Raw genomic sequence first — 25,672 nt, 5'->3', positions numbered from 1 at the left:
CGCCATGGGAGATGATTGATTGAAACTGAGTTGTACCAAATTAAGACTTCTCTCTTATTAAATTGATCGTTGCCTAGGCCAGGCCAGGCCATATATTATTTATATATATATATATATATAGAGAGAGAGAGAGAGAGAGAGAGAGAGAGAGAGAGAGAGAGAGAGAGAGAGAGAACTAAACTAAAGCACAAAAGATTGCAAGAAGATAGGTACCAAAATGAAATCAATTGTAAGAATATTACCAAGGCATCAATTTGAAAAGGAGATACAAACTAATACAAAAGGGATGATAATTTCACTGTTATTTTTTAAAGAGATTTTTGCTGGATTCGAATGGATTGGTTCAACATGAAGGTAAGTGGATGCGAAATTTATATATATATATATAGAGAGAGAGAGAGAGAGAGAGAGAGAGAGAGAGAGAGAACTTAAACTAAAGCACAAAAGATTGCAAGAAGATAGGTACCAAAATGAAATCAATTGTAAGAATATTACCAAGGCATCAATTTGAAAAGGAGATACAAACGAATACAAAAGGGATGAGAATTTCATTATTATTTTTTAAAGAGATTTTTGCTGGATTCGAATGGATTGGTTCAACATGAAGGTAAGTGGGTGAATCGCATCGGTGTGCCTCAGTCTCTGACATTGCATTGCACGCCTATCTAATCAATCCACAACCCAACCTTCAAGGCTTCTGAAACCCAGGAGGATTTATATTGCAGCTAGTTTGGTCCATTCTGCATTCAAACAGGCAATAATTTCCTTGACGATAATAGTGTAGAGAGGGGAGATTAAGATAAACAAAAAAGTAAAATATAAAAAAGTATAAAACTTCCATTCATTGTAAATGTTACACAAATGGTATGTCCTAGGGAGAATTTCTGTATTGTTTTTTTTTTTTTGGGGCGGGGGGGGGGGGGGGGGGGGGGGGGGGGGGGGGGGGGGGGGTGAAGGGCATTACAACATTTAATCAGCCTTTCTCAATACATATGAACATATTGCCATTCAATACTAGCCAGACACGTCAATCAACTTTCCAGTGCAACCCAGAGCAAAAATATAGTCCAATTACCCACGAAGATGAAGAGATTGGGAAAAGGTTGCTTTGAATAAGGATTCCGGGCTTCAAAGCAGAAAAACTCCCCGTTTTACATCAAAAGAATTTAGAACAACTGGAAGAAAAGACTAGTTGATCCATCACCAAAGGATCTGAGATCAGCAGGTTTGACCAAAGCCCTGCACAACGGGCATGTCCGTTCCCTCTCAAACCTGAGGAAACAGGACCATCAGTCATTCAAAGGATCTAAGTTATCTAACAAGAACAAGAATAAGCAGAATGACCGCATAGAAATTATAACACAAAACCTTCTAACAATTCAGGTTAAATAAATAAGGCCACAACTTTTCAAAAGAAAAAACCAGAAAAAAATGAAAATATAAAGAGAAAAAAAAAACTGATAAACCGAAATGGAAGACAACGTATACAAACCCATGAGCAGAAAAGACACTATACACAGCATGGAGATTACCATAAATCTGGCCAACTATTTATTAGCGTGCACAACACAGGCAAATTGACCATGCTAGGGGGCACATGACATGTCTAAAATAGGGACCAGCCAAGCCCATACAGAGTAAATGATAAATTAAAAAATTAACAGTATAAATTACAGAAATAAACTAACCATTCTGATACACAGTCTTCACAAAATATGTGTTTACAACGAAGAAGGATAGGAGCATCCATCTTCTCCTGGCAAATAGCACACATGTCGCCTGCTGCATTAACCTGCATCAGATACCTACAAACTTAAAATCCCAGGCAAGAACTGAAGTTTCACAACCACTATAGGAGACCCCAGAAAACTGCAAAATTTTTTATTAAGCCGGGACCTATGGAAGACTGTTGATATAGAAGAGTGAAGTCAAAACTTCAGCTCTTCTCGCAAGGCATTTAACTCTCTACCCATGTTTAACACAAAAATAAATAATATGAAAATATGAGTGATAAGTAGAGGTAAAATTGAGCAAGGATACACTGCCAACCAAGGATTAAGCCAACATTTTGTTTCATGCAATTGGATTAAATTCTATCAATGATAACTTGACAAGGTCTTCACATAAGCACCATACATGCAGCAGGTTTGTTGCTGTTTAAAAAAGTACTGGTTCAATATAAAGATAACAGACTCCATCTGTTAGTATCCTAAAGACTAAATTACAATTTACAGCTTTTTAAAAAAGATCTAAAAGAACGAAAAACTCAATCCCTAGTCTAAAAGAATGCATGAAATGAACCATATCAATGAAAACTCCTCATAGTCAGGCCTTAAAAGAATGATTTAAAGTGTGGCATACATGTGTTCACACATGTACCCCCACCCATGCACATACATACACACATAGTGATATGCTGTTAAGGGAGTACAACTATTTATAATATTTAAGGTGATTTGGCTATATGCATAACAAACTCTTACAAAAATGTAAAATAACGGCTAATGGGACCCACAAACCAGCTCCCCATGTCTACAGCCTAACCATTTTCAATTCTGTAAACCCATTCTGCTCAATTTTCTCATAACACTGCTATGACTGTTTTCATACCCAAAATAGATTTAAACAAAAAAAAAAAAAAAAAAGCTGAAGACCGTGCATATATGTGCTAGCATTCTCTTTGTGTGCTTGTCTGTGGGAGAAGGAATCCACATTACCTGCTCCGATGTTGCATGGGCCCCATAATGCACCTCTTTACGTGATAATGCCTTTAATGCAGCAAAGAAAGACTGAACCTGAACATCACCCCCCAAGAGAAGGGGAAAACAAAAATATAGGGTTGGAGGAGAAAGTCAATCCTTATGAAAAGATCAAAGACATTTAAGCAGACAAGAATCTAAAAAAATGTACTAACAAAAAATATACCTTCTCAACAATGGATGTGAGCTTGAAAGTAAGATACAATCCTGTCATCAGTGATGAAAAGAGGCTTCCATATTCTTTGTTCAAGAAGAAGCGATACCACACAGGCGTTGGCAGTAAGGCACGGTACAGCAGCAGCAAATACTCAACCAAAGTAAGCATTTGACCCTGAAAAGTATGCACATCTACAATCAGTAATTAATTGCAAATGAAAGGCGTATGCATATGAATCATGTTAATATGTCAATATAACACTGTTTAGTTACGTACAAATTATCAGATAGCCAGCTAGTTTACTTATACTTTTTTTTTTTTTAATCAGTAAACAAGATTTTATTTATCATGAGAATCGGGTCTAATTATACTGTTTAGTTCATAGTAATAATAGAAAAGATAATAATGATGAAAAATGCTCAAGAAAAGGAATCAATTTCAGCAGCTTCACCCTGCTTGAATCATTCACTTTCAAGCATGACACAGCCCAGATAAACTTTCTAAATGCCAATTCTATTACCTCACCTGCTTACGATAATTTCGGCCTTGGCTGTTCTTGTAATGCATCAACAGAAAACACTTAAAGGCCATTGCTGCTTGCCGAACCAAAGCATCTGAAAGAAACACCAACCTAAGAAACTATAGAAACGCTCCGAAACAAACTCCAACCTAAGAAACTATTGAAACGCTCCAAAACAAACTAAAATATAATCACTATGTACAAAAAAAGACAGATCCATAAAAATTTGTAAAATGAGAAAAAAAAAAACACACAAAGCATCTGCACTCCATAATATTAAGTGCTCGAGAATTCAATCTGACATTCAATGAAGAAAAAGAAATTTGAACTGATGCTTATGACAAAATACCTCCTTCCCATAGTTGCAAAAGATAAATATAAAAGGCCAAAAACAGGAGTTATTGTAAGGATTGGGGGAAAGTGTAGTCACAACTGGTAACAGTTTGAAGCTTCCCTAGAATCACTTATGAACACAGTTTTACCTAGTAACCAATGTGAGAGTTAGCACCCATGACCACCTGTATAACCTACCCACTCTGTGGGTTATTCGTATTCTAAATGCAGCACTAGAGTGTTACAAAATCCTCCTTAAATTCTTCTCAGGAACTTATCATCAAGTGCTCCAGTTTCACATGGCAGACCTCATTAGGTGGCTTTAACACTAACACTATTTTTTTTATAAGTAGGTGGCTTTAACACTATATGTAAGAACTTGGGAAAAGCACTAACCATATATGTGCTATTACCCCAAAAAGGCTAATCAATTTCAAGCTTCCCTAATGTCAGTTCTAAAACTCAGTTTCACCTAGTAAGTACTCAATGTAGGACACAGCACCCATCACCATCTTTATAACCTACCCACTCTACATTGGTTATTCATATTCCTAATGTGCTCAAGTGGTAAAGTCCTTGGGCTTGAGGGTATGCTCCTCTCAGGTCTAATATTCAAATCTCATTGGGTGCAAACAATCTTTAGAGGCCATTGGACTGGCAGATTTTTCCCTTGAATTACCCGAGGTGCACTTGCGGAAAACTCCTTGCCGATGGCCTTTGCACCCCCGGGATTAGTTGGGATGCTGTTCTTGGACACCCGGCACCAATAAAAAAAAATATTCCTAATGTGGTTCTGGAGTGCTACAATTATGCTAATCGCCAAAAGTGAATTGTGCCTGCAGAATTCTAGCCATTTCCGTATATAAAAACGCATGTTTCAACAACTTCATGGCAGCACAGAATATGACAAGTTCAAAAGACCACTCACTAGTAGAGTTTGACATGCTCGGCAATAAAAAATAAAAAATAAAAAATAAATAAAAATAAAAATTTAGAAGAAAGTTAACTACTTTTCTACTAATAACTATGTTCTTAGCACCTTCATGCCAATATCCGAAGGATCCATTGAATTGCATGTTGAATAAAATGAGATGAGCTCACTAAAACATGTATTGTAGCTACAATAATATTGATTTCATTCAAACCCTAGGGGTTTGCTCAAGTGGTAAGGGCCTTGCTCTTAGTGGTATGCTCCCTTCAAGTATAAGGTTCAAACCCTTAGGTACAAACAATTTATAGGGGCCATGTCCCATTGGCGAAAAGCCAATGATTTACTTGATCTGTGTGATAGGGGCAACTTACACAGGTCCAAGGTTTAAGAGGATAAAAGACATGTTGCGTTTGCACGGTTTCTAAGATTCCTCATCATAAAAAAATATTATTGATTTCATTAATTCACAATAACAGCCAGAGAAAAGCATACCATTCACCATGATGATGAAAATAGCATGCCAAAAAGGTGGTATAGCTTTTGGAGGAAGCATCACTAATGGATACAAAAGATCATCATTTTGATACCACCAATAAAGGCCAACCACATGAACTGCGAATGCAAGAGAAATACCAACCAGAACAGATGTTTTCCGCTCCCCCTGCAACCACCAACAATTCCCTTGCTTAATTCAGGAAGCTTTCTCATGCCAAAAAGAAAGTCCTTACCAAAAACATTAAAATTCATATCTACAAATTACAGTACCTTGAGAGCTGTCTGTTTCCGCAGAATATCATTTGACTTGAACATGACAGCAGCAATCCAAATAGTAACAAAGAAACCTACAAGTCATGGCAGAAGGACAAGGTCACTAAAATTAAAGAAAGAAAAAGGCTAAAACATGCTCACAATGAGAAAGACCCATGTGTACAGTTCAAGAAATTCAATTCACTATATAGGGCTAATTCTTTATGTGTAAAGCAAAAAATACAATGCATCCCTAATTCTTCTTTGATTCTTGGACATACAAGATAGAACCTGAAAGGTCAGAAAAGACCATGTGCAGAACAGGAGCACTTACATTTAATCCAGGCACAAAAAAAAGTGAAATCATCAACTTAACATACGAAGGAACACAACCAATTAGTTAAGAATGGACAGGAGTCATTAGGAAGCAGTTAAGAATGGACAGGAGTCATTGGGAAGCAAGTAGAATCAGGACCTTTTAAAATCTGAAGGATCTGGTACACTCAAGGCATAGAAATATTTTATACATGTATATTACCTTTTTTCAATGGTTTTCTTCCAAGGGTTGGGGGTGTTAAAGGAAAACAAAGAACCACATAAAAGGGTTTATCTTATCAACTTAAACTAACTCCCGTGAAATTTGAAATAATGACAGCACAATAGAAATGACCATAACTCTGTAAAAACCCTCTTATCAGTTAAGAGAGATGACATAAGATAGTGAAGCCTTTTATCCTTAGAAAAAAAAGAGACAGCAAATCTAAAGCATTTAGAAATACATCAACAAAGCATATCTATGATGCCAAAAGGCTCATTAGCTAATAAGCACAGCAATATCAATCTAAGAATATTTCTCCCGTGAACATTATTTGGTCTCCAAGGCCTTCCTTCAAGCTAACTAATAATCATCAACTACCTTAGAGATCTCAGAACAATAATATATCATCCAACAGAGCTCACCATAGAATTTCGAAATCGTCTGCCCCTTTCTACTAAGAAGGCATGTTCCCCACCACAACCATTTTAATATCAAGTTGCAAGGAATGCTCCCAACGTTTAGCATTCATATGAAAATTCACATTGACACAACTCAGGCATGTAGAGAAAAAAGGGCAAAACATACACAAAAAATTCCTAGACCGATCAAGCTAATAACCATCACACCGTTTCTTGTAGGTTAAATAAAGTGATGCCTAATAATAAGCAGAATCTATGGCAACATCAAATCATAACCTGTAATAATAATGTAAATTGGAAAAAGAGAATTACCTTGCAAATGCTGCCGAACAAAGACCACCAACAGAAGCAAGGAGAAGGGGAGGACTTGCTCAATCCACCTAGCGGCCTGCTGAATATCATATCTCTGATAAGAGGAATCCCTCCCATTAGCCGCGCTTGCATCCACAGCTTCTCCGTCAGCAGTTACATTTACGGATTGGGAAATTCCCTCTGCCATGCCATCACGGTCAATCCTAGAATCTGCTTCCCGAGTCTCTGACGCCAGGCCGGCCATCGCCATCTCGTTAGGAGCAGCAACCTCTCCACCGTGCTGCTGCCCAACAACCAATCCAGGGGCAGTGGCAGCAGCAGCGGCTTCCCTATCATCATGCTCGTGCTCCCCTGCGCCGATTATCCTAATGGAGACCTCCCCGTGGTTTGTGGCACTCGTCGACGTAGGTTGGTCCAGCTGGGCATGAAGGGAAGAGACACGTCCATGAATCAAACCCTCGGTCTCTTGGTAATTAGACCTGGTACTGCTGCCACGAAGAAGCCCCAAGTACTCCAACAACGCCGAGAGTGGTGCCTGAATGATACTGGAAGCAGACAGAAACCCGTATCTTCTCCTGTACGGAGTGTCGAGATTGCTTCCGGAAGCATCCATTCGCCCCAATTCCCTAACCCTAGACCTATCAGTAAATCGTTACCATAAAGGCAATGAGAAAGATAATCATCTTAATCAATCCAAGAATCTCCTCCATCACACACACAGAGGGATGTGTCTATTCATGACATGATGGGATAGTATATCATATCCGTGTGGAGCAAGAAAAGGTTGAAACAATTCCCCTTTTTGTTTTTTTTTTTTTTTGAGGCGATGTTAACACGCAGAAAATTAGAGGAGAGGTTGAAAAAGTCAAGCTTTTACCTTCGAAGACGTAACTCCGTGGAGGACCTCCAAATTCAAATCATCGTCATCGAACCCTAACCCTTAGGTCCAAGTAGAAAGAGGTTTGAGTAGACGGAATTATTGGCATTTCCGCTTCTTCAGAATCGGTTACTATACTCGATAAGAAATCAACCTTCCCGACCGATGAGCGTGTAGAAATGGGAATTCGAAAAGACAAATTTAGGGCTTCGATCGGTCGAAAACCGGTTAATGTGGAAGTGAGAAGGAAGGCTAGGGCCTGTAGGGGAGCCTCTGACTCTGCTTTCTGGCTTTGATGGAATTGAGGGTTGTTTCTTTCCTCTTTCTCATTCAATAACGAATTGAGCAACAAGGGCTTTCTCATTCAATAACGAATTGAGCAACAAGGGAGGGGAGCTAAAAGACAAAAAGGAAGCTCATAGAGCAGCCACTGTAGCAGTATGCACTGTGGTTGCTCTATTGCTACAGTAACTGCTCTTTGTTTTAACTAAACGAGCTCGGTTTGAATTTTGCATTTTTTCATTCGAAATTCCCCCAAAATCCCTCCTCCCTTGCCCGTGTCACGTTCCTTTGCCCAGCACCATCCACGCGATGTCATCTCTATGTTTAACGCTATCGAGCGACGCTCCTCCGTCTGTCCAGCTCCACCACTCCCTGCATGCTCACTAAACGGAGCAGCTAAGTTTTGAATCCCGCGTAGCTAAGCTAAGCAACCCGCATCGCTTTGCCCAATGCCACCTCAAGATGCCATCCCTTTGTTCAGAGCCACCCGTCGAAGCTCATCTGTCTGCCCAACGTTGCCCCTCCTTGTGAGCTCATTTAACTGACCAAACCAACAACACTGCCTCGATGGAGCTCTGTTTTACATTCGCAAGTAAATGTTGTACCATTTTACCTTCCATACTATTTATTATCTTCTTTTTGTGTACTAAGAGAGTTGATGCATAGATTTTGTAAGATGGGTATTGCAGCTTAGGGCTTGGAGAAAAACATTGTTCTTTGGTGACAGATAGACTTAGAAAGGTATAATCTTAAAACCTAATATCACAAGTTAATTAATTAGCATCTAAAGTACTCGCTTTTTTTTGTTAATATAACCTGGGTTTCGGATTCTTGTTTGGAACTTGTTTGTTTTATTGTTTAAGAGAGTTGAGGGTGAAGACAAATTATGCCATCTAATTTGTTGCAACAAAACTCATATTAGAGATACTATAATCTCTAATATGTATTTCTTGTCCCTTTTCCTCGTGCTCATGGCTGGTGCCATGTCTGCAAATAAAGAACAATAATCTCATCAACTTGTGATTAAGTTTGAACTTAAGACCACTTACCTAGTCAATTATATCATTAATTCTATTAAAAAAAGAGAAACTTATGAGACTATAATGATTTTTAGGAAGACCAGTGGATGATTCTAGTGGCACAATCAGATCACGAGATGGAGAGAATGAAAAAAATATATGGGCAGCATCAACCCACTGGAAGCCCTATCTACAACCCTTAAAAATGAATTTTGAGTCAAAGGAAGACCAAAAAAAAACAAAAAGAAGAAGAAGAAGAAGAATAACCCATTAAAGAGCCCATCACAAGCTTATAACTTGTCTCTCCAATTTTAACTATTTTGTTAAATTTTGACTGGGAAAAGACATGTCACCTTAATGCATTAACCAGATATAAGGGAGGATTTGAATTTGCATGCACGCATGAAGTGTCTAGTTCACTAAATGCCTGAACCGGTTTAGCTCATTCAGCCATTTCCGGTTTTGTCGATCAAGATCTTCCCCCGTGCAACCAGCCCTCATATTCTCTGCACAACCCACCACCAAGCCAAGCACACCGACAGTTCCCCTCCCCATAGCGATATCCATCCCTACCCACCACGACGGAGCCTCCTATTCTCTGTACCATATTTCAATCTCGAATAAGCCATCCCTGTTCTCTCCGTCCCGAAACCCATCCCTCTGCGCCTTTCCCCACAATATACATGCTCCCCGACCCGAGGCCTCTCCACGCTATCTGGAAGTTTTGGTATTGGCTTATCTCCTTTGTTTTGCTATTTGTTAATTGATTTTGATTTTTACTTCATCTTATTGTATTTGTGTTTTACTTTCACTTAGATTAGGGTTTTTTCGAATATCCAATAGATTAATTTATTTGGCTTCGTTTGATTAAGTTTCTACCCCCTCTTTAGTTTAACTTCGTTGCTTTAATGCTTAAATTTTGGGGCTTAAGTTTCTTCTCATAAAAAAAAATATTTTACTCAATTTTGAATGTCAAGGTTTGCAGATCGTTTCTGGTCTTCAATCTTAATGTTATTGGCGAAGGGTGTCGTGCTTGGCTTAGGGTTGTTGTGCTTAGCTTGGTGGTGGGTTGTGTGGTGGATTGTCGTGTTTGGTGTTTCAATTTCTTTATAGATTGTGGTGTTTTGGGTTTCAATTTCTTTATAGTTTTCCCAACACATCATAGATGGGGTTCTAGGGTTCCAATTTCTTTAAAGTTGCATTCTGCTTGCATTCTAATATATTTTCTTGTCTCTGTTTTCCTATCTATCCTAATTTTCTATGTAATTGCCTTATATATATATATATATATATATATATATATATCTTTGTTATACTTTCTGATTTAACCAATTTCTTTAAAGTTGCATTCTGCTTTATATATATTTTCTTGGCTCTGTTTTCCTATCTATCTTCATTTTCTATGCAATTGACTTATATATATCTTTGTTATACTTTTGCTGATTTAACCAATTTCTTTAAAGTTGCATTCTACTTTATATATATTTTCTTGGCTCTGTTTTCCTATCTATCTTCATTTTTTATGTAATTTCCTTATATGTATCTATGTTATAATTTTGCTGATTTAACCAATTTCTTTAAAGTTGCATTCTGCTTTATATATATTTTTCCTTGGCTCTGTTTTCATATCTATCTTCATTTTCTATGTAATTGCCTTATATATATATATATATATATATATAGATATATATAACCAATTATTTTGACTCTTGAAAGTGAGACCCTCACATACATGGATAATCCAAATTATATGAACTCCCAGCAATCCCAATATGATTTAAATAAGAGTATGGTATATCATGACCATATGTGTGTGAGTTTGCCTTGGCTGCATGTATACCTATATGAGCAGAGAATTCATCAGCAAGTATTTCAAACCAACATGCCTCCAACCCATCAACACAGTAAAAACTCATTTAGAAATAACTAGTCAAAAAATTATATTTCTGAATCTACTTTTCTGCAAGTCTAATGGATTAGTCTTGGTAAAAGGAACTGAGTTAGTTGAAATTCTACAACCTCATAAAACGTAGAAATGCAAATGTTATCCTTTACCCCTGGTAAGATGCAAATATGAGCTTACATTGAGTGTTTGACAAGTTTTTATCGTTTACTAGTAGATTTGCAGTTTCAGATTCCATTTGTCCTTACTAATCTGAACTTGTGTATAGTGTCTTTTGAATCACTAATGGCATCTACACCATCATCATCGTCGTCTGTAATTGATGATTTTATGTTGGAAATACCAAATTATTGGTATGGTTTGAAAGCACCACTAAAGACATCGCGCACCACGAAAAATCCTTGAAGGAAATTCTTTGCCTACCCAAACTATAAAACGGTAAAAGTTAATTAGCATTTTTCAGTTTCATTAAGCATTCATGTTTTATCACTTTAATTAAATTTTGTTATTGTGTGCAGGGAGAAGTGAGGAAATGTGACTTCTTTGTTTGTGCAGATATATTTCACTTATTAGAAAAGAACATTCGTATAAGAGAGTAAAGTTTGGAAGATGTGGAATGACGTATTGGTGCGCGAGAATGAAGTTTATAAAATGCAAGAAGTTGTTCGTAAAATGCAAGATGATCTTCGTCAAAAGGAAAATAAAGTGCAAGAGTGAGAGACAACTCTTTGTAAGGAAAAATATAAATTATTGTATTTGTATTGGGTTGTCATTTTTGTAATTATTTTTGCTTGGTTTGGATAAATTGTAAGTAAATAGCAAACTGACTTTTTGCTATTTATGGTCAAGGCAATACCTATGGATGTAGAAACTGCTTGGACCTAACTCGTGTACTGAAAATTAAAATACATTGTACATAGTTATCTTCTATTCAAGTTTGAACTTGAAACAAGCAAACAATTTCTTTATAGTGTACTTCTCTGGAATGTAAAATATTATTAAACAGGTAATCGGAATGTAACAAATTTAAAATATACCCTTGGAAAAAATTTAAAAACAGATAATAGTTGTTATATTCTATATATTTATCTGGTTCACATAGAATGATCAGTAGGGAATTCTTGTACCATTTAATATTTACAATTCCTCAAATACATTGAATTACCCAAAAAACAACAGGAAAGACGCCGCATTGAATTATTCAAAGCCCCACGTAGATGCTTGAGAAAATTCACTGGTTTGCTTCAAAACCCCACGGGATGAAATTCTTCCATCAATCTGCTTATCAAATCTATGATGCTTGAGTTTAGGGCAGGTTTGGGGGCAAAGAACTCTCATCTCAAACTCAAAATTCTCATCTCATCATTATAACTTTCTCAAATTCTCACACAAAATATATAAACAATTCAATTGTTTCAAATCCCAATACAACTTTTTCAAATTCTAAAACAATAATAATACTAAAAATAATATTTTAAACTCTCATCTCAAACTCAAAATTCTCATCTCTACCCCCAAACCTCCCAGTCACTGGTTTGCTACTTATTGAGTGTACCAGCTCAATCTTGATTGCTGAAAACAAGAAATTCAACATTTTTACTTATAATTTGTTCAACATACTGAAACAAATGAAGGTGTAGAAATTCAACATAACTACTTATAATTTGTTCAACATACTGAAACAAATATTACCGGTACAGCATCTCTTCAGAGCGTGTATGCAATTGCTCTCCCCCTCTTCATAGCACCTTCAATCATCATTTGCAACTTTCAATTAACTTCATCAATGGTTCCTGGACTATGGATCCATACTTGCTAATAATTATTAGAAAAAATGACATTGATGATAGAGTTAGCATTGCCTATACATTAAATGAGGTATATTTATTTATTTGATGACATGGAATCTCACCTTGGCAAGGCCCTCACTTTCTGGGCCTTGGGAATACATAAAATGTTGAGATGTGAAGATGTTTTGACATTAATACCTTAGCTTCCTTCACAGGATCAGCAAGATTGAACTCAAATAGTAGAGCTGGGGACACCCTCATACACTGTGCCCTTACAAGAGCTTGAACTCAAACAACCATTGCATGCAACTCAATGTAAGCCAACCAAAAATAAATCCTAGCTTGAAGCCTCACCACTGCTTTCAATGCCCTCAAAGCTTGTCTTGCCTGCAACATGTCAAAACAACACGCAGCAGATTAAAAAGTACCCCATGGTTGTGAAATACCGTGCTTTTCCCTCAGCTTTAAAAGCAATACCTTTATATTTGCTGCTGCAGTAACAAACTCGACAGTGGAAGCCATCCCAGTCAAAAGTCAGGTTCTAATATCCTGCACACACCCTCAGAAGATTGTAAAATCAAAAATAAATCAAGTGTTCAACAAACTGTTTATAATTTGTTAAAAAACAGTCCTCGTTGGTCATCATTTATTGAAAATACACAGTTAACCTCATTTCTTGATGAAGTTAATTGTATAAGAATGTTGCTTTGCGTACCAAAACCAACTCCATCATCAATCTAACCCTGTTGAGATCCCGGGATGTCACCCAATTGTGGCTCATCTACCAAGATTTTCCTGTAAGTCTAAAACCAGTAATAAAAATAGGCAAGTATTAGAATCGTAATACTAAGTATTAAGAGTGCAAATTTCGACAATTATTACCGATTTCTTCCTCTTTGTTGCCATCTTTTCCACGGGTGGAACCTTCCTCTTACTTGGGGGTCTCCCTTTCTCTCGGACCACGTTGGGACTTAAGATCTTCTTACCCTTCTCCGAGACCACATTTGATTTTCCCTTCGTTTGTTCGGAACTCGACTTTGGTGGAGTTGAACTTCACATTTTGCATCAAACTTATTAACAACATGCAGGAATGCACTGACTTTTTCATTATCTGAGGATATTTTTGTTGCTAATTGCAAACATCTTTTAACCACAAGCTCATAATTCCTTGCATCAGATCTGTCCCGCTGGTCATCGTAACTACTTTTGAATAATGTGTATCTTCTCTTTACGTCCTTTCTCCAGTGATCCAAGACGTAATGATCTGGCAACACATTAATCTTTTTCAACTGACAAACTCTGAGTGCATGCCTACATAGAATCCCCCTCGTTTCAAACAGTGCACACGTGCATTTTACCTCCGCCTCCTCCTCATTATAGTAAACTGAGTATTGGACTGTTTTAATGTGGTCATCAATAGATATTTCATCCAAGACATTGTATTTTAAAATGCACCATTGTGTTTTTACCAAACAACAATTACAATACATTAGGCCCAACAACTCTACTTGGACCTCTTTGAACTTCGCATTTGTATATAAGTTTTGAAATTGCTTCTCAATGTTTAAATGAAACACGCATGAAATAGTTTGGTTGTTAGAATTGAAATTCGTAATTGTCTCTACCTCGACCTTTTTTCTAAGAGCATTATTAAATTGGTCGACAAATTCCTTCAACGTCGTTCTAGCATGGACATACCCATCGAAAAATGCATTCATATTTTCAGATCTTTGGGTCATGCTCATACCAGCCCAAAATACAGTCTTCAAGTAAGCTGGAACCCAAAAAGACCTTTCCTCGTACAAGGTTTCTAGCCATTTATTGTCGACCAAATCATACTTCGCAAGTAGTTGACCCCAACTCTCCTCAAATTCTCTGATGGTCTGTGAGTCATATAATGCAGTCTGAATGTCAGTCTTCAACCTAGCATTGAATTTGGCTTGAGATCCTCACTTCTCTGAAAGTTTGCACATTATATGCCATAAACAATACCTACGACGAGTTTCAGGGAATACAATGGCAATAACACTCTTCATTGCCCGATCTTGGTCGGTTATTATAGCTTTTGGCGTCTGACCATTAATGCAATCTAACCACATTCGGAACAACCATATAAAAGTATGTGTGTCCTCGCTTGAAAGCAATCCCCCCTAATAATATGGACTGCCCATGATGATTAACACCAACGAATGGAGCAAAAGGCATCCCTGTACCTATTGGTTAGGTACGTTGTATCGAAGGTTACAACGTCTCTAAAATACTCATAGGCGGCTCGACTACGAGCATCAGCCCAAAACACATTCCATAACCTTCCCTCATCATCCACGTCCATGCTAGAAACGAAGCCATCATTCTGATCTCGCATGCTTTTGAAATACTCATTAAGTGCATCGCCACCTTCTTTACCCAATCGTAAATGTCTAGCCTTGTCAATGTAATTCCGACAATCTTTTTCTTGAAATTAAAGATTCTCAAAACCCCCCGCATCAACAACAAGAGAATAATAATTTTTATTCATTCGTATACCAATTCTATCATTGAGCTCTTGCAAGAGAAGACAAGCTTCAGCGTCTAGTCAGTTCCTTGGGTTTTGATGGTTACATTGTAACGAGGCAGTAGGGGGGAAAATCTGGATATTGTGGAAAGCCCCTTATGAGTTTGAGGTGGTTAGTGTATCAAATTAGATGATTACAAGATGGTTTCTGCTAGAGGGTACACAGATGCTCGTATCTTTCATTTACGCTAAGTGCACTCAAATGGATTAAAGAGGATTGTGGGAGAGTTTGGTGGATTTTAGGTCTAATGCTCATCTGTGGGTTGTTATGGGCAACTTCAATATCATACGAGAGGATCAGGAACGAGTGGGTGGATGCCCCTGAGCTGCTCAAGCTATGGATGATTTTAATGAGTGTATTGATGCTTGTTGCCTAGTGGAGCTCAACTATCATGGTAATCCTCTATCTTGGTGTAATGGGCAGGAGGGGACTGCTCGAAAGTGGGCGAGACTTGATCGTGTCCTTATGAATATGGGTTTTTCGGAACGTTTCACCATGGCAGAGGTTGAGTATATTAAACGGAAGACTTTGGATCATAGCCCCATGGTGGTGTGATTATCCTGAGTCAATACGAGGTACGGTCCCTCTCCTTTTCGCTTTCAAGAAATGTGGTGCTCTCACAATTCTTTTCATAGTTTGGTAAAGGAGATAGGGTAAACCCACGTCGGGATCGGGACTGGTAAAATTGGTAGCAAAATTGAAGCAGCTTAAGATGGAGTTGCACACCTGGAATAAAAATGTGTTTGGACAAGTGGAAAAAAACATGCCAGAACTTGAAGAGAGACTAGCCGCATTGGAGGCCCAATTGCAATCTGAGTACTCAAAAGAAATGGAAGCGGATTATCTCGTCACCAAATTAGAGATTGATGTTTGGGAGAAAAGAGAAGAGACACATATCACCCAAGTAGCAAAGAAGAAGTGGCTTAAAGAGGGAGATCAGAACTCTAAGTTTTTTCATGCAGTTGTATCGCAGCGGCGGCATGGAGCGGTCATTTCCCAGATGCGTTTGGTGGATGGCACATTGCTAGATTCACCAAAGCAGGTTCACTCGGGGGTGGTGGATTATTTTACATATTTCCTTTCTGAGATGCCGCACATTGAGCCCGCGGATTTGTCCCTGTTGCTAGGTTTGGAAATGTTTGCAGATGATAACTCAGATTTATGTCGTTTGCCATCGGAAGAGGAAGTGAAGTATGCGGTTTTTTCGATCCCATATCACAGCAGCCCTAGCCCGGCGGGTATGGCTCCTCTTTCTATATTTCTTGTTGGCACATTGTGAAGGAAGAGGTGGTAGAGGCAGCAAGGGATTTTTTTATGGGTGCAACGCTACCAAGGTTCTATATTTCGTCATATATTGTGTTAATTCTGAAAGTGCCAGACCCCAAGAGTTTTGAAAAATTCCAACCAATTAGCCTATGTTCTGTGGCCTATAAGATTTTCTCAAAGATCCTTGTGAATCGATTGAAAAGATTAATTTCAGCGGAATAGGGGACCTTCATTCCGGGTCGTAGTATTTTTGAAAACATCTCTCTTGCTCAAGAGATGGTTCATGCTTTGAAGAGGAAGATAATTAGAGGAAATGTAATGGTGAAGCTTGATATGGCGAAGGCATATGACATGGTGCACTGGGATTTTCTATTTAATGTCCTAGCTAGCTTTGGTTTCTTGGATAAATTCTGTAGCCTGGTAAAGGAATGTGTAGTGTCCCCTTGGTATTTGGTGATGATGAATGGGTCGTATAAAAGTTTTTTCAAACCGACTAGAGGCCTGCAGCAAGGGGATCCGTTATTGCCATATTTATTTATATTGATGCAAGTTCTTTCGAGACTTCTTCGGAAAGAATTTGAAGAGGGCCGCATAGGTAAGTATTATCATCCTATGGGGCCCCCTTTGGTGTCACACTTATTATATGCAGATGATATTTTAATTTTCTTGAATGGTGAGAAAAGATCTCTGAGACGGCTGGGGAGCATCCTATCTTACTATGAAAATTAGTCTGGCCAGCGGGTTAGTAGAGAGAAATCGGCAATTTTTACCTCCCCAGTTATTAGTGCAGCTCAGGCAGCGTGGCTTAGTGAGATTAACGGGGTTTGCACCAGGTAATTTCCCATTCATGTACCTGGGGGTTCCATTGGTAAGTGGTCGATTGAAAGATGTCCATCTGGACCAACTGGTAGTGAAATTTCGAGCTAAGGTTGCATGGTGGAAGGCGCGATTGCTGTCTCAAGGGGGCGCTTGATACTGCTTAAGCACGTGTTATCCAGCATGGCTTCTCATTGTTTGGCTGTGACGAACGTCCCCCATGTTGTTATTAAAAAAATTAATTCAATTCTAGCCACGTTCATTTGGGGCGAGAAGAGTGGGAAAGCAAAAATGAAGTGGTGTGCGTGGTCTCAGATAAGTAAGCCAATAGAGGAGGGTGGTCTGGGTTTGATGAATTTTTTGGAAATTCAACGAGCAATGCACATGAAATTAGCTTGGCGTATTTTATCGATGGACTCGTAGTGGTCTCGGTTCATGGTGTAGAAGTAGGGAAGGGGCCATCATGCTTCTCTGCTAGTAGCTCGAAGTAACAACTCGAGACTTTGGAAATCAATAATCTCCGTCATTCCAAACGTCTATGAGGCTACCAAAATCAGAGTGAGGGAGGGGAGGGTGTCTTTTTGGTATGATAGATGGTTTTCGAATGGTCCATTATGCAATATGGTGGATGTGGTTAGTAGACATTCTCTACAAATTAAGGAGGCTTGGGTTGGAGATTCTTGGGATTTTGATATGCTTCAACAATTAGTTGGTGTGGAGTTGGCAGACAATGTGATCAGGAAAATTGGTGCAAGACGTTTTGGGCAAGATGTTTTAATTTGGAAACCAACTTCGAGTGGAAATTTTACTACAGCTAGTGCTTGGGATTTAATTCGAGTGGAGGATGATCATCACATTTGGATGGACTAGATATGGAGTAAATATTTGCAGAAGAAAATCTTAGTTTGTATGTGGAGGGCTCGGTTTAATTGCCTAGCTACAGATACTAAGGTGCAGTCACGTGGAGTGGTCATGGCTTCAAAGTGCAATTGTCGTCAATCCCCATAGACGGAATCGTTGGACCATGTTCTTGCTACTGGGCAGGTTGCAGAATAGGTATGACATTTGACTTTGTTGGCTTTGGGCATTTCATGTTTGTGTACCAGAACATGTTGGCATCGTGTGGAGGCCTGCTTGGTGTGTGCGAAAAAAAGGAACAAAAAGGGGAATATTAGTTGGCCTACCATCGAGCATCCTTACGTGGTGCTTATGGCAAAGATGATATCAATCTCAGATGGAGGGAGTTCAGGTCAATGTAGTGGATGTTTGGAGATCAACTCGGATTTGGTTAGGGATCTTGGTCAATGATATGAAGGATAAGAAGCTAACCACGGTTGATGCACAGATTCTGCATGCATTAGATATTAACGTATTAGTTCGGGTCGCATGTAAACCAATTCAAGTTGCATGGCCAAAGCCTCCTCTTGGCTGGTGGAAGTTAAATGTGAATGGTAGTTGCCATGGGAATCCAAGGAATTGTGGTGAGGGTGGAGTATTGCGGGACCATGGGGGCCGGATAGTAGCAGGTTTCTTCGCTTACTATGGCTTCGGTACCAATAACGAGATTGAATTAAGAGCTTTACTCTAAGGGGTAACGGTATGTAAAGAAATGGCTTGTCAGAATATTATTTTGGAATGTGACTCCAAGGTAGTGGTGGATTGGGTGAAGAAGAGAGGCTATAATTTATGGTATCTTTGGGATTATTGGGATTTCCTTATTCAGGAACTTGATGGATTTCAATTCCAAGTGGTCCATCAATTTAAAGAAGATAACCAAGCTGTGGATTATTTGGCACGGAAAGGAGAAGAGGGTTTAAACTAGAGTTTTGTTTTTAGTGATTGCATTCTGAGGCTATTGAGGGGTATTATTAGATTAGATGCTTTGGGACTCCCATCCATTAGGAAGTAATCGTTTCTTGGACCTTGTTAGGCATGTTGGAGTGGATCTTACATACATAGTGTATTTTTGGTTTTTTGGTTCAGGTTTCTTGGTTTTTTTTTTTTTTTTTTTGGCTTGTTTGGACACTTGGTTTTGGACTAGTTATACTTTGTCCCCAAGTGTCATAATGTTTTCCATAATATTTCTCCACCACAAGTGAGGGTATTTTAATAAATTCGGGATGTGGTTGCTATGTGTGTGGTTATCGACTCTTTGAAAAGAAAAAAAGGCTAGTATTTGCAAAATATTAAAAAAAACTAAAAATTATTATTTAAATATATAATATTATATTATTATTTTGATGGTTAGTCCAATGTGGGTCACTATCTCTATTGATTTAGACTTTAGTTAAAAGCTCTCATTTTAGCCAAAATTTAGACATGGCCATTGCCAATGCTCTTATAGGGAAAAACCAAGGACACTCGAAGATGAGATTTGTTATCACAGATAAAAAGCAAGGCTCCAATCAAATAATCATCAAGGTCTCCCCTTTTTTTTCTTCTCTCCCCTTCTGAAAAGTTTTTCCAAAATCCATTTTCCTAAATCCTCCCTCTGCTGTTTAGAGGCAGGTGGGAGCTTCAGCTCCTTCTCCCCTCTTTCTCTTTAGTACATTTCAACGTTGTCCATCGGCTTTTGTCTTGCCTTTTTTTTCAAAGAAATAGCATGGAGATGGGTCGATCTATTACTTTCCGGCCACCTTCGACTATCACGCTCAACTCTGCAAGACTCCTCAACTACCGATCTATTATCTTCCGAGAGAATCGCATCCATTCGAGTAGTGCATGAGATCCACTCATGGTGGTATTACGATGCGTGTTCTAATGTCATGCATGGTAGAAATAGGATCAGTGGCCTTAGATCTTGTAGATCCAACAAATATCTTCTCACCAACAATGGCTATAGGTGGATTCAGTCCGATTCAGTTGGTCCAGAGAGTTTTTTTTTGACCGGACTGAATCCCTTTGGTCCAAGATTTTTCCACTCTGGACCGGACCGAACCCCCAAAGGAAATAAACCAGATCGGTCCCTATCAGTCCAGTCAGTCCGTTCTTTTTTCTTTTTTGCACATAAATTAATAAAAAAAATTATTTAAATTAGTAAAATTAAAATTAAGTAAACTATTTAATATGGATTATGCAATTAACTATTTAACTCATTAAAAAATAATTAATTATATTTATATTCATAATGTTAATTGCTAATTTGTTACTAATTTAGAATATGTAAATGTATTATGATAGTTAATGCATAATGGGCTATATTAAACTTTTTACACTTTGTATATTATTAATAAATACTTGGCAATTTTTCATTAAACTTTATCACATTATCTATGATATATTATTAATTGATTGCATATATTATTTAATATTTTATATAGTCAATAATAATAGATTAGATGAAAATTACATTAAATTATATAATTACTACATAAAAATAATATATTAAATTATTAAAAATATTTTAAATATATATAGTTATGTACAGCCTGGTTCGGTCTAAAATTTATGGACCTCGGAATCGGACTGAATTTATTCAATCCATAATGTATGGGACCGAGACCGACCAGGGGAGGATTCGATCCAATCTAGACCAAATTCTATACACCCCTAGTAGTGGCGCATGATTCTCACGCACCTTCACAACCACTAACGACTGTTCATCAATGTATCGAACCATCTACCAGATGCTATTTTTTTTATGTTACCATTTATTCTAACCAAAGATTGTACGAAAAAGGAAGTGAGCGTTTCTTTCGACCAAACTTGACTAGCAAAGTGCAGCACAACACAATCTATTGCGATTTCTAGTCGTGTTAATATCACAACCCGTTTATCGGACTTTAAAAAAATTTCTTTTAGTGGCATCCCCTTGTAGGAAATGGATATAAGCCATTGGCTTCATATCCCGCTTTTCATTTTTTTTCTCACGTTGTATTAACTGGCTTGGAAATAATTGTTTTGGCTTCCTACCTTTTAGACTTCTGCACATCTTGCAGTTGTCTTATATATATATATATATATATATATATATATATATATATAACCTATTTAAATGCTAAAATGAGAAGAGAAAATGGAAAGGGAGAGAGAGGCGTGATGGGGCAGAGACCCACAAAAGTTCAGCCCTGAGAAGAAGAGATAGAGAGATGGCGAAAAAGGGGCTTTACAAAGTTGGTAGTGATGGGGCGGGGAAGCTCAAGTTGGTCTCTGCTTGACAGAGTGTGGGGCGGAGAGAAGAGAGATTGAGAGAGCAAGAGTCGTAGCTAATACAACTGATGGAGAGACAGGGCTTGGATTATAGTGCGTTCCTTTCTTATAACGAAATTATTATACAATTATTTAGTCTGAATTTTAGTTTTTATTTTTGGAATCCAAAGATGTAATTAGGATCCTAATTACGTTGTCTTCGACGAACTTAGTTTTCCACGGTCTTACGAAATAGAGGAATGATACTTGTAGGCGTAATTATTTTTTTAAAAAAATAAATATGAGATTTATATAAAAAGAAAATAATTTTTTTAATAATAAATTTTATTATTTTTTAAAATAACTATATGATATTTATGAATTTTAAGATTATATATAATATTACTTTTTAACTAATAAAAAATAATAAAAAAAAAGTTTGAGTGAAAAAGGGCATTACCTTGGTTTGGTGGAGAAGTTGCAGTATAAGAGCAGTGGCAAGGTAGGCCTGGTTGGTGTTCTGTTTTCAGGCAAATAAAGACAAGAGATATAACACTGATAACAAAACAAATAAGACCAGTGGTAGCTTAAGAACAATAAAATTATAATTATAATAAAAATAGGATATGAGCAGTGGCAACTGGCAATTGCTCATTTCGGCACAATACAACGCTCAAGTTAAAGGAGTTAAGACGAAAGTATTATGTGGGGTTTTATCTTTTATGATTTATCTATCAAATCAAATGTTGTCTTTGCATTTACTCACCTCTGTAAATCAGCTGTTGTTTTATTCCGACACTACGCTGCATTTGCATTATACCCAAACCAAACTCATCATAATGCATTACATATCCTACGTTCAAATACATGTTAGTGCTCTACGTACTTTCACTCTGTCCTTTCTTTTATGTTCTCCCCCCCCCTTTTTTTTTTTTTTTTTAATGGTTCTTCTTCCACTTCCACGAGTTCCTCCGGTCCATCTCTTTTGCAGTCCATCCGCATCCAGAAGCTTTTATCTTTTTAGCTATTCTTCAGATTTTCTCAACAAGATTTTGTCTTTCTAACTTCCAAATCCATTGCTCACTCTTGTACCACTCTTTACCCTCTCCAAGAAATCTTAGCCATGTCCATTGAAGAAAGGAGAAAGAATCCCAACTCTACTACTATTCCTTTCACCACCTTATCCAAATATCTCGGTATTCCTTCCACACTCCGTGATAATCTTCACTAACTAACGTATGTCTCTGTGATAGAATCCAGATTTAGCCAAAATGCAGGCCGTCTGGCGACTCTGATATGGGTCGGTGGTGGTGCTAAGCTTTTCCTGTGATCTTACCCAGAAATTGAACGATGATACTCTTGAAGATTCTAGGGCTTTATGCGTTTTCTGGTGGGTGATATGCTATTCGTTGACGTCTTTAATAGCTGTGCCGTCGTGGGTTTCTGTGAGTTGGGAATTCAGGTTTTGCATGGTTTTATCTGTTTCAAGCGAACTGTGAAAGTAAGACATTTCGCCCTTTGTTTGTTGGGTAGCTCAAACTTCGGAGAAGAATTTGGGATTTCTACTCAAACCCCATCATCTTAATCCGTTGGGAGATCAGGTATTTAGTTGCCTCCTGCTGATAATATCTGATACGATTTCCTATGATTCTAGGTCCAAATATAGAAACTCTATAAGAGTAAGAGCTAGGTTTGGTTTTTTTTTTTTTAAGGTTGATCATTTAAACTTAACAAGATGATTTCTCTCTCGAGTGTATAATTTTCTTTGCTTTTAATTTCAATTATTGTTTGCTTTAATTTTTATCAATGGGGAAATGGCGAGGAATCAGGCTTTCAATTCCTTGGAGAAATGAAATCATGCTTAAAAGATTCCCCGAGCCTTTGAGAGCTTCTTTTACAAGGATCCCAAAAGGAAAATAAAGGTATTCTGAGCTGAGGCCATAAGGCGTTGCAACGGTTGAAACCTTCAGAGCTGCTTTATACCACCCTTTACCCTCCCTGAGAATATAACTGTTCCTTTTGACACTCCCAAGACCGTTTTTATTTACATTTGGTAGAGATAGACGTTGCCTCCAAGTATGAGATTTGAAGCTTATTTGCTCAGATTTGCATGTTTCCGCAATTATTCTATGGATCTGAGGGATTAAAAATATTTCTTGTTGTTGTCCATCTGGTATTCTCTGGGATTTTACAAGCTCAGAATTTCAGTGGCATTGAGCTGAAACTGTCAAATATTCCAAAGCATCGATGGGGCTTCTTCTTTGGAGTCTCTCGATGCCTATTCTCCTGACGTGGTTCTTCTGCCCGCCATCCCTAAGGGCTCAATCGACCTATGGGTCTTCAAGAAGCGCTGCACGTGCTCTTGATGTGCTGCTCCAAGACTATGCTTACAGGGCTTTTGTTCATCCAAAGACAGGCATTCCCTATGATGGGATCGTTCCCTCAAATTTTACTGGGATCAAGATTACTGCAGTGAGGTTCAGGAGTGGTAGCTTACATAGAAGAGGTTTCAAGATGTACAAAGAGTTCCGCATTCCCATTGGAGTTATTGAGCAACCATATGTAAAGAGGCTTGTTTTGGTCTATCAAAACTTGGGCAATTGGTCTATGGTTTACTACCCATTACCTGGTTATACGTACTTAACTCCAGTGCTGGGTCTTCTTGCTTATAGTGCTTCAAACTTGTCAGCTACAGGTTTACCAGAATTGAATGTAACAGCAACTGGTGATCCCATATTAATTAGGTTTCCGGATGTGAAATCACCCCCTCATGGGGCTGTTACAAAATGTGTTTTGTTTGATTTGCACGGTTACCACAATTTCAGCAATGTGGCATCTGGTAATACTTGTTCAACAATTCAACAGGGGCATTTCTCCATTGTGGTCGAGTCTATTGCTCCTTCTACACAACCAATCTCTCCTACACCAAGCGGTGGAGCTCCAAATGCAGGTCCAAGATTGGGTGGTGAAGGAAAGAAGAAGAGTAATTCGGAAGTTGGGATAATTGTTGGATCTGTGCTTGGTGGATTAGCGTTGTTGGTATTATTAACATTCCTGGTTCTGTGGGTGCAGAAGTTCAAGCACCGGAAGAAAATGCAGCAGATGGAGAGAGCTGCAGATGTAGGAGAAGCCTTGCACATGACAATCGTTGGGAATGCAAAAGCCCCTGTTGCGATGGTGACTCGAACACAACCAGTCCTTGAGAGTGAATATGCTCCCTGACTCCCACGATGTGTGCAAGCTTCCACTGTCATCCAAATGCCATTAATATTCAAGTTCAATTCCTGTAATCAGAAATTCTTCCAAATCACCCCTTTTTTGGGGGTGTCTCCTTTCCCTTTTTAGGATGTTGGTTTTTAGTGTGGTTATTGATATAGGATTTTTGTGTAATCGCTCACATAGCGGTCCATAGTTTTATCATTCATTGTGGCGTGTCGTTCAAAGGGATTTTATATGTGATGAATGTAGTTGTCCAAATCGACAAGGAATAAGATTTTCTGATGGTGATGGCACGTTTCTCTTTTTGTTGTTGTGGCTGTTGATGTCTGAGAAATGTAATAGGGAAGTCAATTCATAATAATGATCACGATTTGGCATGGCAATGTTCCCAGGTTAAGCTTCTTTTTTCTAGCAACTGGTTTCAATCTTCCCTCGCTCCCGTTGCAAGCAAATCCATATCGCGTTTTGTGCAGGTAGCCTTGAGACGGATATGAAAAGTATATTTTTGCCTGATCCCTTCTATGTAGCAGAAAGAGGTCATGTCTGTGATAGACCCATTCCTTGATAATAACTATGAACGGTAACAGCAGCTCATGTCCTATGAAAAGAATAGTGGTCATTAGTAGTTGAACTTTTTCTTTTAAGCACGCAGGTGAGGTGGGCACGACATGGTCGTAGACAGACAGTCACAAAGTATAGTTAAGATCCAGCCCTACACAATTGCCACTAAAGGCTGTTACTACTCTCCACGGTTTGACCGGCAGAAAACACCATTCTTTTAAAACCCAGTCAGATTAGTTTCTTCAATTTCTTTGTTTCTTTTAATAAGGAAAGTTTCTTTGTGAAGGTGGCTATATGCTTCTCTTCCCGATTCCGACTCTCCAATATATATATATATATATGAAAAATAAAATATTCAACATGTGGATACATGGTATCAGATTGTAAGTTCAAACCTTAACTCTATATTATATCGAATTTGATTAAATATTTTGTGTATTAAGCTTATTAATTGAAGGAGAGTATGGCCCACACGTGAAGGAGAAGTGGTAAGAATATAATACAAATAATTAAATCTATATATTATCATTAGCTTAAGTT

The 25,672-nt window shown here is 38.1% G+C and overlaps 2 protein-coding genes across 3 annotated transcripts; one reads left to right on the top strand and one right to left on the bottom strand.

The window, feature by feature from the left end:
• Positions 1 to 938: 938 nt before the first annotated feature.
• On the bottom strand, positions 939 to 8,554 carry LOC122278912 (RING finger and transmembrane domain-containing protein 2-like). Its single transcript, XM_043089120.1, has 9 exons — positions 7,594 to 8,554; positions 6,717 to 7,354; positions 5,466 to 5,542; positions 5,193 to 5,361; positions 3,442 to 3,530; positions 2,926 to 3,090; positions 2,718 to 2,795; positions 1,689 to 1,792; positions 939 to 1,272 (listed from the first exon to the last, which is right to left on the bottom strand). Exons 2-9 carry the CDS (start codon positions 7,327 to 7,329, stop codon positions 1,167 to 1,169), a joined length of 1,401 nt encoding a protein of 466 aa, XP_042945054.1. The 5' UTR covers positions 7,330 to 7,354; positions 7,594 to 8,554; the 3' UTR covers positions 939 to 1,166.
• Positions 8,555 to 22,117: 13,563 nt separating this feature from the next.
• On the top strand, positions 22,118 to 24,882 carry LOC122278913. 2 transcript variants are annotated; one of them, XM_043089122.1, is made up of 2 exons: positions 22,118 to 22,953; positions 23,553 to 24,882. In XM_043089122.1, exon 2 carries the CDS (start codon positions 23,600 to 23,602, stop codon positions 24,572 to 24,574), a length of 975 nt encoding a protein of 324 aa, XP_042945056.1. In that variant the 5' UTR covers positions 22,118 to 22,953; positions 23,553 to 23,599; the 3' UTR covers positions 24,575 to 24,882. The 2 variants fall into 2 exon arrangements, with proteins under 2 accessions (XP_042945056.1, XP_042945055.1); XM_043089121.1 differs by having other exon boundaries at positions 22,119 to 22,953; positions 23,182 to 24,882.
• The last annotated feature ends 790 nt before the right edge of the window (positions 24,883 to 25,672 follow it).

Source organism: Carya illinoinensis, chromosome 10 (assembly GCF_018687715.1).
Source record: "Carya illinoinensis cultivar Pawnee chromosome 10, C.illinoinensisPawnee_v1, whole genome shotgun sequence".
In the NCBI taxonomy this organism is placed as follows: Eukaryota; Viridiplantae; Streptophyta; class Magnoliopsida; order Fagales; family Juglandaceae; genus Carya; species Carya illinoinensis.
The sequence above is the reverse complement of the archived record's forward strand: the minus strand, read 5'-3'. Positions and strand labels throughout refer to the sequence as shown.